Source organism: Pungitius pungitius, chromosome 14 (genome assembly GCF_949316345.1).
Source record: "Pungitius pungitius chromosome 14, fPunPun2.1, whole genome shotgun sequence".
NCBI lineage: Eukaryota > Metazoa > Chordata > Actinopteri > Perciformes > Gasterosteidae > Pungitius > Pungitius pungitius.
The window spans coordinates 4481139-4495812 of record NC_084913.1 but is presented as its reverse complement, the minus strand read 5'-3'; the positions used below and the strand labels follow the sequence as shown (position 1 = coordinate 4495812).

Sequence of the window (14674 nt, the reverse complement as noted above, 5' to 3'; positions counted from 1 at the left end):
CGTATCATCACTCATTCCTTTTGGCTTTACTTTCGTCTTTTTTTTAATTATTCCTAGTAGAATAAAAGCTGGTCCCTTAACCCCCACCCCCCCCCCTCTCTCTGCTGTGTTGTCCAGTGAGCTGCTGCAGTCCTTGGACATGTGCGAGAGCGACCCCCGTGGCCATCGCACGATGCTTTGTAGATAAGGTGAGAGGAACCGCTGCTGCTGATGCTGATTTACACTGACCTCCGTTTCCCCACAAAAAAAATAACCCCCCCCCCCCCTCTCATGGGATGTGTTTGTCTCACTTTGGTTTCCTCAGAGTGAATACTTTGAAATATACACGCAGTATTGCACCAACTATCCCAAGTGAGTAGTTTGAATTACATCTTTGCTGTAGTGTTTTTTTCTTGGAGGGACACATTTTACACCCGTCGACACCCGTTTTGTCCTGCAGCTCCGTGGCAGCACTGACCGACTGCATGGGGAGTAAAACACTGGCCACGTTCTTCCGGGATCGGCAGGCCGCTCTGAAGCGCTCCCTCCCTCTGGGCTCCTACCTGCTGAAGCCCGTCCAGAGGATCCTGAAGTATCACCTGCTGCTTCAGGTACACGGCGATTCCCTCAAAAAACCGCAGGGGGGGGGTTCTGTGTAGTTTGATTTGATCGATCATCAAGGAGCCTTAAATGAAGTGAAAGCCACTCTCACCTGTCCCGCATCTCTCTCTCTCTCTCTCTCTCTCTCTCTCTAAAGGAAATTGCGAAGCACTTTGACTCCGACGAGGAAGGCTACGAGGTCATTCAGGAGGCCATAGACACCATGACCAGCGTGGCCTGGTACATCAACGACATGAAGAGGAAACACGAACATGCCGTCAGAGTGCAGGTCAGAACGAACAAGGACTTTCTGTGCTGGAGTGAGAGCTGCAGTTTTGAAGGATATCCGTTTTCTCCTCACAGAGTTCTATAAGGATTAAAAATGAGCTCATTTACATTTACATTCTTTCATGTTGGAGGAACGTAGCTGAGAGTGATGGGGGCGTGGTGGTATGTGCTTCCATGTGCATCCTCTGCAGGAGATACAGTCTCTCCTCATCAACTGGAAGGGTCCTGACCTGACCACCTACGGAGAGCTGGTGCTGGAGGGCACCTTTCATGTGCTGCGGGCGAAGACACCCGAACACTCTTCCTCTTCGAAGGATGCTTCTCATCACCAAGAAACGGGGGGAGCACTACGTCTACAAGACCCACATCTCGGTATGTTAAAAAAAAAGAATTTCATGGATTGAGCGATTTAATAGTCAAGGACACTGGTATGAACTTCATTCGCTGCTTTCATTGTCGTTGCAGTGCTCCACCCTGATGCTGCTCGACAGCGCCAAGGACCCCCTCCTCTTCAGTGTTATCCACTTCAAGCATCCCAAGCAACCCCATACAGTGCAGGTACGTGGTAACGGAGAACTCCAGCTCCGTGTCGCAATCGGGTGGAATTGGGCGGATGGTAGACCTCGAGAGCAGGGGGCTAAAATTAGGCGTAGCGGGGCAGGCGTAGCAGGCCTAGCGGGGCAGGCGTAGCGGGGCAGGCGTAGCGGGGCACATGACGCTGCTGTCCATAGTAGCGGTCCATACTCCGGATGATACCTAGCTCCATCACAACATTTTGTAGCCACATGCATTACTAGAATAATAATGTGACACCTGCTGTGTGTTTTATGTTTCTTGTCTATAATATTTTAGCTGATTTTAAAAACAATAATTGTTGTTTTGGTCAGTCAGCGGTTGCACTGTAGCCTTTTCGTGTGCGCCTACCTTTATTGACCCTGTATGACCCTCGTGCTTGCTGTTTCAGGCCAAGTCGGTGGAAGAGAAGCGGCTGTGGGCCCATCAAATCAAGAGGCTCATTCTTGAGAACCACAACACCATCATCCCCCAGAAGGTAAACAACAGCGCCCCCTCGTGGAGGACTTCTGTTCCTCTCCGCTACTGAAGATTTGCCCTCGTGTGTAATCGCAAACCTCATTTTGCTCCCAAGGCCAAAGAAGCCATCCAGGACCATTCTATATGTGAGTGTTACTGATACAGTTGAACTTTTGCAAAACAAAAGAGGAGGGTGGCGAGTTTCAAGTGGGGGGAATATTGTGGAATGCTGTTGGATTAACCGGCAGGGTCTATGACCAGGAAGCGTCACCGCGTGTCCCTCTTGTGCTCAGATCCGGGAAGTACCACTACAGCCCCGAGAGGCTGAAGAAAGCAGAGTCCTTCCACGCAGATGACTTTCATCTTGCGGTGCGGAATGGAGAAGGAGATCAGGTAAAAAGCAACATCAACTACTACTCAGTCCATCTACCTGGGTCCTCTCCTCATGTATTATTCAGATGGTGTTACTGGTGATTAATTGTCACTTCAACCTTTTCTTTTTCGTTTTCTTTTTTTTTTAGAGCCTGCAAAACACACGATACTGAGCACCAAAGGTTGGTACACGTATTTGTTAGTTACCACTGGATGTTCAGTGAGAGTTATTTTTGGGCCCACACCCCTCATGCGCGGCTTTGTTGTCCCACAAAGACAGAAGACAAAAAGGAAACGGATCAAAAGACACACGGGTGTTAGTTGATTACCTCTTTTCAGCGGCCGGATTCAGCTTCAGATCCCGTCTCCCTGCTCTCATCTATTCTATTATGCCATTATGAAAGGGAAACATATGTATTTGTGTCCCCAGTTGTCCCCCACCCCCCCCCCCCCTCTAGAGTCCAGATACATTTTCCCAATGTAATGAAGAAGCAATTTTCATGTCACCCATTTCATCTCGGTGAGGGAGTGGGCCATCACATCCCGGCTAATTGCATCATGTTTCCCAGACGGATATGTTTGTAATTGTTATTTATCTAATCACACGGCCTCCTTTAAGTCTGGGCCAGACCAACTGCTCCCCCCCCCCCCCCCCCCCCCCACTGTTGGATCCATGTCGTATTCGTGCTATTCTCTCATGTAATGTTTGCAGAGAGCATGCTAAGATTCTGACGTTGTCTTTTGTTTATCTCTCCTCCTCTTTTTGCCTTTGCCCCCCCTCCCCCCCCCCCCTCCCCCCGATGCAGCTGTTTTGAAGGTAAGTGCTGAAATTCGAATGCGAACCCTTTATCAAACCGTGATAAGCGTTTTATGAAGGGCGTTTTTTTGGGGGGGGGGCGGTGTGCTTCCTGTGGTGAGATACGGTGCATTCGGTTCTACTTTCCATTGGAAATGCAAACATGAGAAAGTACAAACCTTATCTTCCCACAGCATACTTTCACCCCCCCCCCCCCACCCCCCTGGGTCACATCCCACCTAAAGCTGAAGCAGCTTTTATTCATGACTCCATCCCATTTCCTGCCTTGCAATCGCATCATGGCTCCATCACTGGCCTTGCAATAACAAACCACGTGTCTATGACTTCACGCTGCAGCACGCAGGCAGTGAGGGTGCGCTGCTGGGGGAGAGGCGCTCCCTCCGGCCTGCTACTAGTGACAGTACACAGGCCTCCGGTCTGAGCCAGCCCCAGTCTGAGGGGCCCCGTGTCAGCCATCTGAGTCCCGGAGGTCCTGCTGACAGTGACCCAGCGCTGGACTCTCTACCCAGCGAGGGGGGGCTGCAGGCGGAGAAGCCCGAGGAGGAGGAAGAGGAGGAGGAGGAGGAGGGTTACAAGGAGGATGTGCTGATGGGAGACGACCAGGTAGCCGACTTTGCCAGCTCAGTGCTGGCAGCCATCTCCTGCTGGCACTATAGAGCCCGGGCTTTGCTTTCTACTCGCTTCACAACGGTGAGGGTCTCTGCCGCACACTGCCTTTCCTATCTGCCCGCTCCATTTCCACTGGCTCGCCGATACTCCCCCACCCCCCCCCACCCCACCCCACGCCACGCCACGCCCGGCACGTCACGAATAAAACACAACTAACACCTGCCTGAAACCAGCCTGAAGTTCTCCATCACGGTGAAAATCTGAAACGAATGGGTCGAAAAGTCCAACCGGGGGTGCATGACTTTGGCCTCTGTGGGTCGCGTTGTTTGGACGCCATCATCCCCCCCCCCGTGCATGCGGCGTTCTCCTCATCGGCGTGGGTTACAGTGTTGTTGATGTTGATGATTCGTGGGTTTGTTTATATCCGGTTGAAACCCGGGGCCCGGATTTGCATTAGAAGCAGCGGCCCGATGCGCCCGCTTAAATGTCGCTTGACTTCAAAGGTTAATGCAGCTATCTAATTAACGGATCATTATAATAGCAAAAGCCTTGCACTTTGATAATCATATTTTCACCCACACGTTTCCCCTCTGAATATTCAAGTCTTTGATGAGGTTAATTGTTATACCAGTATTGTTTTCTAGACTAAAATAATAGTAATAATAAATAACCCTAACCACATTAAAGCCTCTTGGAAATGTTTGCCCGCTGTGACAGGTTCTGCTGCCGCATGCTGCCTCGCCGCAGGGACCTGGGGGGGGATGAGTTATTTATTGTAGAATAATGACCCCCGGGCTCTGCTCTTTCAGGACGATCCCGCCGGAGACACGGCTCAGCCGACGGTCGCGGCGGCAGCGGAGGAGGAGGTCAGACCTCCGGCGCTGGAGGAAAAACGGGCGGACGCGGCCGTGAAAGAAACTCTCGCCACAAAGGTAGCAAACAAAGCACCGCGCAGGCGCATCCCAACCAGCCGCTCATTTTCAGCCATTCGCTCATTGTGTCGAAGAGCGCGCGGTTCGGGTCACAATTTGAACGACGCCCGCTCGCTCCGTCTGCTGTGAATTGGCGAATGAGAGCAGGCTTTATTCACTACTGCAAATAGACGTTTCAGTCGCGAGTGCCCTTTGCCACCAGCGGACCGCTCCTCTCGGTGTGCTTAGAAAGCGCCGTCGGTGCTGGAAACTTGAGAACGCGGCGCTGAGTCCGAGCGGGTTGTCGCTGTCTCGCCGAAGCAACGGCTGCAACGTGGATCCATGGCCCGACGGCGCGGTGACGTCAGCACTTTGAACCGAGTTCAAAGCTCAACTGGGCCTCGGGAGAAATAAGAACCCGCGGGGTGCTTTACATTAAAGGTCCGTTATGTTAATGTGTAACGGAAAATGCTGCTATCGTGTTTCAGGTGGCGGCGGAGGAGGAGGAGCCGCGGCCTCTGGACCCGCAACGGAGGACGAGCCATCAGCCCGAGTCGCCCGTCTGCCCTTTGCAAGAAGGAGCCGACGCTCCAGAGTCTCACGACGACTCGAGGGAAACCGCGGAGGAGGAGGAGGAGGAGGAAGAAGGGGAGAGCGATTCATCTGGTGCACAAGTGGAGGAGACGAGTGCACTGACAAACGGGGAGCTCTCAGGGGAGGAGGAGGTGGAGGAGGTGATCTCGAGCAATACGAGCATCCTGCCTTCCTCCGTGCTGGACCAGGCGAGTGTGATCGCCGAGCGCTTCATCGGCGGCCTTTCGAGAAGGAGCAGCCTGGTCTCAGAAGACCAGGCTTCCCTCGCGTGTCCCTCACCCTCGACGGAGAAGGACGTCTCCAAGAGCCCCCCCCCCGCTCGCACGGACCTGGAGCAACAGGCTCCAACGCCGGCGCGCTCCTCCCCGGAGCTGAAGGTTACCGCCCCGACGCCGGACAGCCCCGCCGAGGAGGAACTCGGGTCCACGCTCTCCAAACAAGACCGCCTCCTCATCCGCAAGATCAGGAGGTACTACGAGCACGCCGAGAGCGAGGACGCCGGCTTCAGCGTCAAGCGCCGGGAGAGCCTCTCCTACATCCCGGCAGGTCTGGTGCGGCACCTGAGCCGGCAGCTGAACGGCGCCCCGCAGGAGCAGGCCGCCCCGGCTCAGAGGAAGGGCCTCTCTCGAAACCGCCCCACCTCCTGGTCGGTGTTTGACCTCCCCGGCTTGGAAAGGGGTCAAAACGCCGACGCCGCCCAGCCGGAGACCTCGCCGCAGGGGCCGGCGGACGCTAAGGCCCGATCTCGCAGCGTCGCGGACGCCACCGATGAGGAGTTCAGAGACTCGGCGGAGATGCTCAAGGTCTGGCAGGACATGGAAGCGGAGGCGGGCCGCCGGGAAGAGGAGACGCTTGGTGACTCGAGGTCAGAAACGAGGCGGGATCTCGGCTCGGATGTCACAGCCGGCCAGCGGCCACCTCCCGCTTCAGAGGAGTCCGGCGGCCGCGCCGCCGCGACCTTTCCGCCGCCGGCGGCGGAGGAGGGCGGGTCCCGTCGGGACCGCGTCGTCGCCCAGGGCCAGCTGCCCAAGCTGATCAGCCTCCGAGCGAGCATCGACGAGGACCAGATCCTGCAGGACGTGGGGCGCGTGAAGAACAAGGTGTTCCAGCTGGCGCGCCAGTACAGCCAGCGCATCAAGAGCAACCGGCCCGTGGTCTGGCCGAGGCACCGCGAGAGAGCGAACCCGCCGGGCTTCAAGAGCTTGCCTGCCGTCCGCGAGGAGAGGCCTCCGTTGAGGAAGAAGGGTAAATAGGATGCTTAGCGCTTTGTTTGGCAGCAACTCTGCTCTTAAGCTCTTAAAGACACATGTGTGTGGAGAGAAAACTCAAAAGCTATTTTTTTTTCTTTCTTTTTTTTTTTTCTTTTCTTTTTCCCCTCTGTTTTCTTTGTGTATGTGTGCAGGTAAACCCGACCTGAGGTTGCCCTTGAACACTCGCGATCGCTCAGTCGTCCACGAAGAGCGGTCTCCGAGCCCGGTCCAGACGCCCGGCTCTGGACCCGGCTCTGGACCGGGCTCTGGACCCGGCTCTGGACCCGGCTCCCCGAGCGCGGAGACGCTGGGCTTCCGCTGGCCCGCGGTGCGCCAGCTGCGCACCAAGTACACGGACTCCTCCCACTCCCCGGACGTGACCCCTGCCTGCGACCTCCACGGCGCGCCGAGCGAAGAAAGGTGTCGCCTGACGGCATCGGTGGAGGAGGAGGAAGAGGAGGAGGAGGAGGAGGAGGAGAAAGAGGAGGAGGATGACTGGGCCCCGCCCCAGATTCCGCCCTTGCTGTGCAGGTGGAGGTCCTTGGACGACGCGCTCGGGTCCCTCCCCCTCCACGGAGGGCAGACCTTTCGGGAACCCTCGAGGAGCCGCTTCGCCACGGGTCCGGTGTCTCTGATAGCGAGAGGCGGGGACGACGTCCTCCGGGAAGACCCCGACTGCGCCGCCATGGCCGCCGCCGCCTCGGGGAAAGCGAGCGAAAGCAACCTGGTGAGGAGCTTACGGGAGAAGTTCCAGAGCTTAACCACCAGCTCGTGAACCATCAGGGTGGAGAACAGTTACCTGATGCTTCTCAACGTTCAGCTCCCCCCCCCCCCCCCTCCAAAAAAAAGAACCTGCAACCTGTTATCTGCACATTGTTTTCAGTATTGGGGAAACATAAAGGGATTTTATTGGTCGTTGGAGCGGCCCATGAGGAGAAAGCATATTGTCTTAAAAAATATGTGTTGCAATATTTGTACATTAGTCTTTGTCTGCACTGTACAAGTTTTTAAAGATTTGTATTTAGTCCCCCCCGGTAATTGCGGATTAAGTTCTACTTTATTTTTTATTATTTGCATCAATTTGGTCTGCTATAACCACTGTTGTACTATTACCCTTCAACCATGTAATCTGCCAGCCGGAGCTTCAGGGGGAAGGAAAAAAAAGGGGGCTGAAGTGACTTTAACGACGTTCTGTGAGCGTATAAACGGAACCGGTCAAACATTTAATGTAATGAGAGAGTGCGTCCGAACTTACTGAACCAAAGAGGGGTTTAATGCACGTGTTCACATCCGTGATTTGCTTCCACGTTTACTGTAGCGGCTTCTAAAACTTGTTCACAAACTGTCACTGGAGCTTTATTTTTCTCAACAAGCTGTACATTTTCTTTGATGTTATTTATGAATCTGTATATTTGGCAAATTGGCCTCGTGTAAATAGTGACACGTAGCAGCCCTTTTTACTTTTCCATTCCAGAACACATATTATTTCATACTTGAAGGTTCCCATATTTTCAATAAAATGGTATATGCCCTAATAGGTACAGCATATACGGACTATTGTATGACTTGTTTGGGTTCGTATCATGTGAAAGGAATCTCATTGATTCTCATTTCAAAACAATGTCAATCAGCCTTTCCAATTGTCTTATCAACTGTGATTATTTCTTTGCACTAATTTGAATGAAAGTCTGCCACAAGCTAATACGCAAGAGATAGATATTCATGTTTAGTATTTAATTCAAAGCGTGAGGCGCGCTCACAACGGAATCCTCCCTGCGTCGAAAGCTGCGTCAAGCCAGCCGTAAATAGATCGATTAAAACCGGAAGTCAACGGGGCCATCCTTCAACATAAAAGCGCAAGACTACCTCAGCATTCTATGTGATCTGTTCTCATCAGCGAGGTGTTTTATTTTGGACCGCCGAGGGGGTTGGTGTGCGTGTGCGTGTGCGTGCGCGCCTGTGCGTGTCTTTGCTCACTTCGCACAGGTCCGATACACCGACCGTTCGGCGCGGGACGCATTTGGAGAAGCAGAAGCCAGCGACCTGAAACCTGTCCTAAAATAAATTATCCATTGTTTTTTTTGTTTGGTTCCTTTCTTCCTGGACTGGTGCATATATACAATAGTGTATATTTATTGATATTTTTTTATTTATTAAGAATGGGTTGCGCAATATCAGGTCTGGCAGCCAAAGCGGAGTTTGGCGAGGTCACTACTGAAGATGCTGCTGCTGCTGCTGCTGCTGATGCTGAAGCTGCTTCTTCTTGTCCCAGCGAGCAGCAGATTCAGATGATCAAGGACTCATGGAAAGTTATCCGGGACGATATTGCCAAAGTCGGGATTATTATGTTCGTCAGGTAAAAACGCTCAAGCCTCTTCTGTACTTGTGCAGCGATGTTTGCATATCAATGGCTCAAAATAACTAATTAGAAGGGTGAATAGGATCAGGGTTGTTAAAAGTTACAGCATCAAGTCAAATTGGTGATTTTTACATTGATGAACGTAAATATTGTGGATGTTGCAGGTTTTTAGTCCCGACACGATGTCTGACCTTTTCATATCGGAGACAGAAAGTGCACATCAAGCTCCCTGCTTATCACTTCATATCATTTTAACAACGTTACGTAATGATACACAGCCGCGGGCCGACAATTAAGGGATGCATTTCATCCATTAGAATTGGAAACATCCGCGACGATACAACAAATTAATGTGTGCTGTGGTAAAAGAGATGGGAGCGGGGGGGGGGGGGGGGGCGGGCATGCTGCAGCCATTACAGTAAAGAGACTACTGGCCACACGGCAAGAAGCCCGATCCACGCACCCTGACCCCCTGGGTGACCTCAACGGTTCAAGAGAGTGTCGGCCTCGAAATGCATAGGCCGCCAGTGGGGCGAGGTCACCTGTTGTCACATGGTCTCCGTGTGGGCGGCTCACGGTGGGGGGTGGGGGGGGGGGGGGGTGTTAGTGCGCCGTGAAGGATGGGTCAATGCCGGGTAAGGAGTTTGTGAAGCTGGTGGAGAAACATTGTGGCCTAATGGCATTCAATCAAGAATTAATTCTTAATAAATTTACACAATATTTCTCATTTAATGCACCAATCGGACCAGACCATTTCCATGGTCTGAACTGCTAAAAAAACAGTGAGATGCTCCTCAAAGGGCGCAGAGCTCCTCGTGTTGTGCACCTCCATTCATCCATTCATCAGTCTACAGATGTGGGCAAATGTTTCAGACATCCAATGCATTTATTCATGAGGACGTTTGGTTTGTTTCCCTCTCACCAGCAGAGAGAGCTTAAAAATAGAAAATAGTATAAGCTGACCTGCACAAGTGCAGCCAAAATGATCCAAAAAATAAAAAAGCAAAACTCTCGAGATGTGACGTGGCTCATCACACCTCCGGGTGGAAAAGAGGGGACGAATCAAGGGATCCACCTGTTACTGAATGCAGCTGTAAAAAAAAAAAAAAATGAGTTAGAAGCCTCCAAATGCTCCTGAAAACTGAAAATTCTCAACGATAGAGCGTCGCAGCTGTGTGACTCTCTTGTTGGGAAACCCAGAGGGAGGTGTGCCCAGACTGATGCGACGTTGTCTTGGCAACAGGTTGTTCGAGACCCACCCCGAATGCAAGGACGTGTTCTTCCTGTTCCGAGACGTGCGGGACCTGGAGAGGCTGCGGAGCAGCAGGGAGCTCAGAGCGCACGGCCTCAGGTCAGTGGAGCACAGCGGGGAACATCTGGATGTCCCCGGAAACCCTCCCCACCCGCGTCTAAAGATTCAGCTTCTACTGGTTTCAAATCCTCAGAGCCACGAAAAGGATTTCACACACCTAATGTCTCCACGGCGTCTTTTAACACTGACGGGCCAGTGGCGTCGTCCACGGCTAATTCACGATTAATTAGGCGTCTACACCCCCCCCCCCCCCCCCACCATCTCTTTCAGGGTCATGTCGTTTATTGAGAAAAGCGTGGCGAGACTTGACCAGCTGGAGAGACTGGAGGCCCTGGCCGTGGAGTTGGGAAAAGGACATTTCCACTACAACGCCCCGCCCGAGTACTACAGCGTAAGAGGAGCTGAGTGACTGCCAAAGCATCTTTTTTAACAACAACAACAACAACAACAACACTAACGGATGCAGCGTGTTTCTGCAGTACGTCGGGGCAGAATTCATCGGGGCCGTGCAGCCCATCCTGAAGGAGAGGTGGACGGCTGAGCTGGAGGAGGCGTGGAAGGTGACCTGTGTGTGTGTGTGTGTGTGTGTGTGTGTGTGTGTGTGTGGGGGGGATTAAGAGACCCTTACAGGCACACATCCTGCACGTCACAGTTCTTAAAACGTTATTCAAGAGAAGAAATGGACACCCTGCTTGAATGAAGGCTCTCTGCGGCCGGGTTGTGGTGGAATTAAAGTATCTTCATGTCTGGTTCATTATAAGATTACTTATAAAAAACAAACATATAGCACAATATGTGTAAATCAAGTCATATACAGGTGAAACTCGAACAATTTGAATATCGTGCAAAAGCTCATTACTTTCAGTAATTCAACTTTAAAGGTAAAACAAATATATTATATAGGCGCAAAGTGAGATATTTCAAGCCTTATATATATATATGTTAACATATATATATATACGTGTATATACATATATATATATATATACACATATATACGTGTATATATACATATACATATATACACACATACACTAATATAGTAGTACATGCTCAATGTAATTCCAATAAAGAGCTTGTTGGCCTCATCTGATCTTTTGTTACTGGTTAATTGAAAGGTTCATATTTGGCACTAAACATCTTTTAGCAAGAAAGATGAATTTGTTCCCATAACCGAGCTACACATTTCCTGCAAATCCATTCATTTAATAGCACCGCTTCACCCTAATTCAGTCTACTGGTAGCTGGTATTTCTAAAGGTTCACACATATGTTACACTAACATCCTGCACCCATGGGGGGTGGAGAGCGTGACTCGGTCCGATGTGCCTCTTGTGTGATCCAGACCTTGTTTCAGTTCGTGACGGGCCTCATGCAGCGCGGGTACCAGGCGGAGAGCAACAGACGGCGCCAGTTGGCCCCCACCCCGAAGGAAAGACCCGACAAGAAGGACACAGCGCTGTGAGGAGGTGCTGCTTCTTTCAACCACAAGTCGGACTGTTTTTTTTTAACCCTAAAATAGAAATGGCTTAATGTATATAGTGTATTTATTGTCTCCTTTTCTAACAGTCATTGTTTGCCACTTATTTCAAATGGACAGAAACAACATTGCTGTGACTTTCAACAGAGCACTTTATTTCTGCAGCAGTCCTCTTCCATGAGGTCAGGACCTGGGATCATGATTCAAATGGCCGACAGCTCATACCAGCTCTAGTTAAACCTGCTTTGCAATTGTGATTAACAAAAATGATGTTATTAGAACAGAAAAAACTTAAGTATTCATGACTTAAAAATGCCTTTCAATAAAATCTGCATTTAACCCATGTCCTCGTTCAGAAATCAAATTCATATTTAAATTAGCCACATTAACCTAAAACTACATATCTTGTTTTGGTTCAACAATTTAAGATGGACTGTTTTAGTTTAGTATGGTAATTATTTAGAGCAAAAATATTCATTGTGCTTTAGGAAGTAAAATAAAACGATTGAATAATATCTAGTCTAATACAAAATGCATGAAATATCCTGTGATTTAGTTCCGTTTAAAGCAACTTGGTAGCAAATGAATTTCTTATTCAATTAATAAACAATTAAAAAAAAAAAATACAAAACTTCCATGAATTCTTCTGAAGGTAAGAGATCAAAATGAAACAGCCTCTGAGGTCACAGATGAGCTGTACATATAACATAAATATGGACCCTAACACTTAAATAGGATTAAAGGCAGGTAATCATCGGGCTCAATGGATTTGCCTCCAGAGGTGACACAGCTGTTGATGACCTGGTTCTAAAGAAGAAATGGTGGGGATTCAGTAATGTTGACCCGAACGAGTTTCGAGAAATCCTCAAGGTTCACGTTCCAGACTTCCAATGGCACCGAAATGCCAGGGATGAGACGTCACCATGCAAACAATGGCACAATATCAAAGCAGTCCCAGGGTGGATGAACAGCGACTCCGAGGCCTCGGGTGAATCGGTCCAAAGCGGGGGGCGCGGCGACTCACCAAGGGTAAGCCCATGCTGTTCCGCAGGATCGTACAGGCCCGTTTAGGTACCCATTGTTATGTCACAGAGTCCGTCTCTCATTGGGTGGCTTTGGTTTTCTGGCTTTTGCTTTTCTTATCTTTCTTCTTAAGTCCATCCATGTGAGCTCTGAGGAGATTGGAGTATGCCTGCAAAGAGGTGTTTAAGTTTATATATCAGTTCACCCAGCTCCATTTTCAGAGACTTGACTACTACCAAGATAGATGAGCTATGACCAAAGGTAATAGCTTCAAAATACCACTGAAATTAAAAGACACATAATCAGCTTGACTCACCATTTGAAACTTGATCACTTCTTTGGTGGTAACCTGGAAAACAGAAATAAATGAAAAGTCAGCATTAACCACTTGATCTGACAGAAACACACTGCAGACACAGAGAGAAAGCTTACCACTGTGCTAATTTTCTTCTTTCCATCCGATGCCCTGACGAGGCATTTGTTGTCTACTGGTTCAAACGACTCGGCGTGGCCCTTTCGGGGCGTTGGCTTCGTCCTCCCGTCGTCTGTGAATCACAACCAGAAACACGGCTCAGATGAAGCGAGGGGGGGAACCTGGAGCATTATCATACAGGTTCAACTCCAATGAGACGGGAGACGGGAGCTTACACTTCTTTAACGTGATGACAACACTGCCAGATGTTCTGCACTTCTGGAACAGCCGTGTGAGTTCTGTGAGAAACTGGACAATGGAACAAAAAGGGCCAATAATCAACATAGGAATAAGAGCCATTAAATATGTATCTAAAATCAACTTTGAGGTAGTTTTGGACGGTTGTGATCGCGTTTCATTTTCATTGCCACATACTCAAGAGTACTTTCAATTTAAGCCTATCCTTAATAATCCGTGTAAAGAATGTCAACCTCTATTAGAATTCATAACTTTTAGATCTTTAAAATCCCTGCCACCAAAGGTCCATGGTCGGTTAGGTGAGGAACATTGCCGGTAGTAAAAAGGAACTGGAAGATAACATTGTCATTGAAATAACTTGACATTATTTGAGTCTGCTTAAGGTAACGCTAACTCTGCGTTAGCTGTCGTGAAATAAATACGTCACAGAATGCTAATTTACGTTACAGGTTTGCTTAGATTGGTGCCTGTTTATGAAATAATTAACACCTTAAACAAAGATTTACGTTTCCAAAGCGTGAGCGCGGCCTCAAAAATTCTGGAAAGTGCAATAACTAAGTTACATGTGCCAGTTGAAAGTTTGACACGAAACCAAATGTTAGCTTCAATCAAGTGTTAGCATCCTGGCTAATGGGTAAGTTTGGTCACTTAGCAACATTAGCTTGACTAACGTTGTGGCCGGCGGTTAACTAGACAGGTAACCTGGTGCAGACGGGGTCAATTTATAGTTTTCTGCCAATAAAGTCGACGGATCCAACAATTAAAAACATGCTCTAAATCTTACCGAGTCATTTTCGAGCAGCACCATGATTCTAACTCCAGCTTTTGCGTTGGTTTACTGGTCGCAAGCTAGCTGCCGTGAAGACTGTAAAGCACACGTACTACGTACCGCACGAGCCGGAGCCCCGCCCTGCCCCCTCCAGAGCGGAAACAGGGCTTGAGTGACAGCGCCACCCGCGGCCAGGAAGGTGAATTACACGAGAAGATCGCCTCGGTCATACGAAAACAGATAGCTCTGAATGTTACAGTCTCTTTAAGAAACCGATTTCAAAAAGTCTGACAGGATGAAAGACAGGAATTTATACTTTACTTGTTGCGGTCACCCTTATAGTTCAGCATATTTGCCAAAGGGGATTTTCATGCACAAGTTTAGACATTTTTAGGTGGATCTCATGGTTGGGTTGTATTCATGTTTGAACATTGACGAAACAAAAACAACGTAAGAACTTTTTGTGCAAAATAATACGATTTTATGATATATTCATACAAATCCTAAAAGTGACAAAAACAGTAAACCAATACATTTGTATGACTTTTATTAAATAGACACTCAGCCGCATCAGGATTGTTACAGAATTAAATGGAAAGAAACTTTATAA

At 49.4% G+C, this 14674-nt stretch overlaps 2 protein-coding genes across 2 annotated transcripts in view; one reads left to right on the top strand and one right to left on the bottom strand.

Annotated features, from left to right (window-relative positions):
• LOC119227473 (pleckstrin homology domain-containing family G member 3) overlaps positions 1–8014 on the top strand; it is a 9319-nt gene extending 1305 nt beyond the window's left edge. The window contains 18 exon segments of the mRNA XM_062557401.1: positions 118–154; positions 156–188; positions 305–351; positions 440–590; positions 737–868; positions 1059–1152; positions 1155–1178; positions 1181–1239; positions 1333–1425; positions 1832–1918; positions 2015–2049; positions 2193–2292; positions 2423–2453; positions 3078–3088; positions 3425–3778; positions 4507–4629; positions 5097–6447; positions 6605–8014. Of these exon segments, the coding sequence (XP_062413385.1) occupies positions 118–154; positions 156–188; positions 305–351; positions 440–590; positions 737–868; positions 1059–1152; positions 1155–1178; positions 1181–1239; positions 1333–1425; positions 1832–1918; positions 2015–2049; positions 2193–2292; positions 2423–2453; positions 3078–3088; positions 3425–3778; positions 4507–4629; positions 5097–6447; positions 6605–7227 (3385 nt within the window). The 3' untranslated portion in view covers positions 7228–8014.
• A 569-nt stretch (positions 8015–8583) lies between these two features.
• On the bottom strand, positions 8584–14222 carry srp14 (signal recognition particle 14). Its single transcript, XM_062557218.1, has 6 exons — positions 14080–14222; positions 13274–13346; positions 13058–13170; positions 12942–12974; positions 12716–12794; positions 8584–8702 (listed from the first exon to the last, which is right to left on the bottom strand). The coding sequence occupies exons 1-6, from the start codon at positions 14101–14103 to the stop codon at positions 8599–8601; spliced, it is 426 nt and encodes a 141-aa protein (XP_062413202.1). The 5' UTR covers positions 14104–14222; the 3' UTR covers positions 8584–8598.
• Positions 14223–14674: the final 452 nt, after the last annotated feature.

Coding starts and splice junctions, on each gene's coding strand:
- srp14 (XM_062557218.1), bottom strand. CDS start 14,103: ATGGTGCTGCTCGAAAATGACTCG. Junction 13,171..13,273: donor TGTCATCACGTTAAAGAAGT/GTAAGCTCCCGT, acceptor TGTGATTCACAG/ACGACGGGAGGACGAAGCCA. Junction 12,975..13,057: donor AGAAGAAAATTAGCACAGTG/GTAAGCTTTCTC, acceptor TCTGTTTTCCAG/GTTACCACCAAAGAAGTGAT.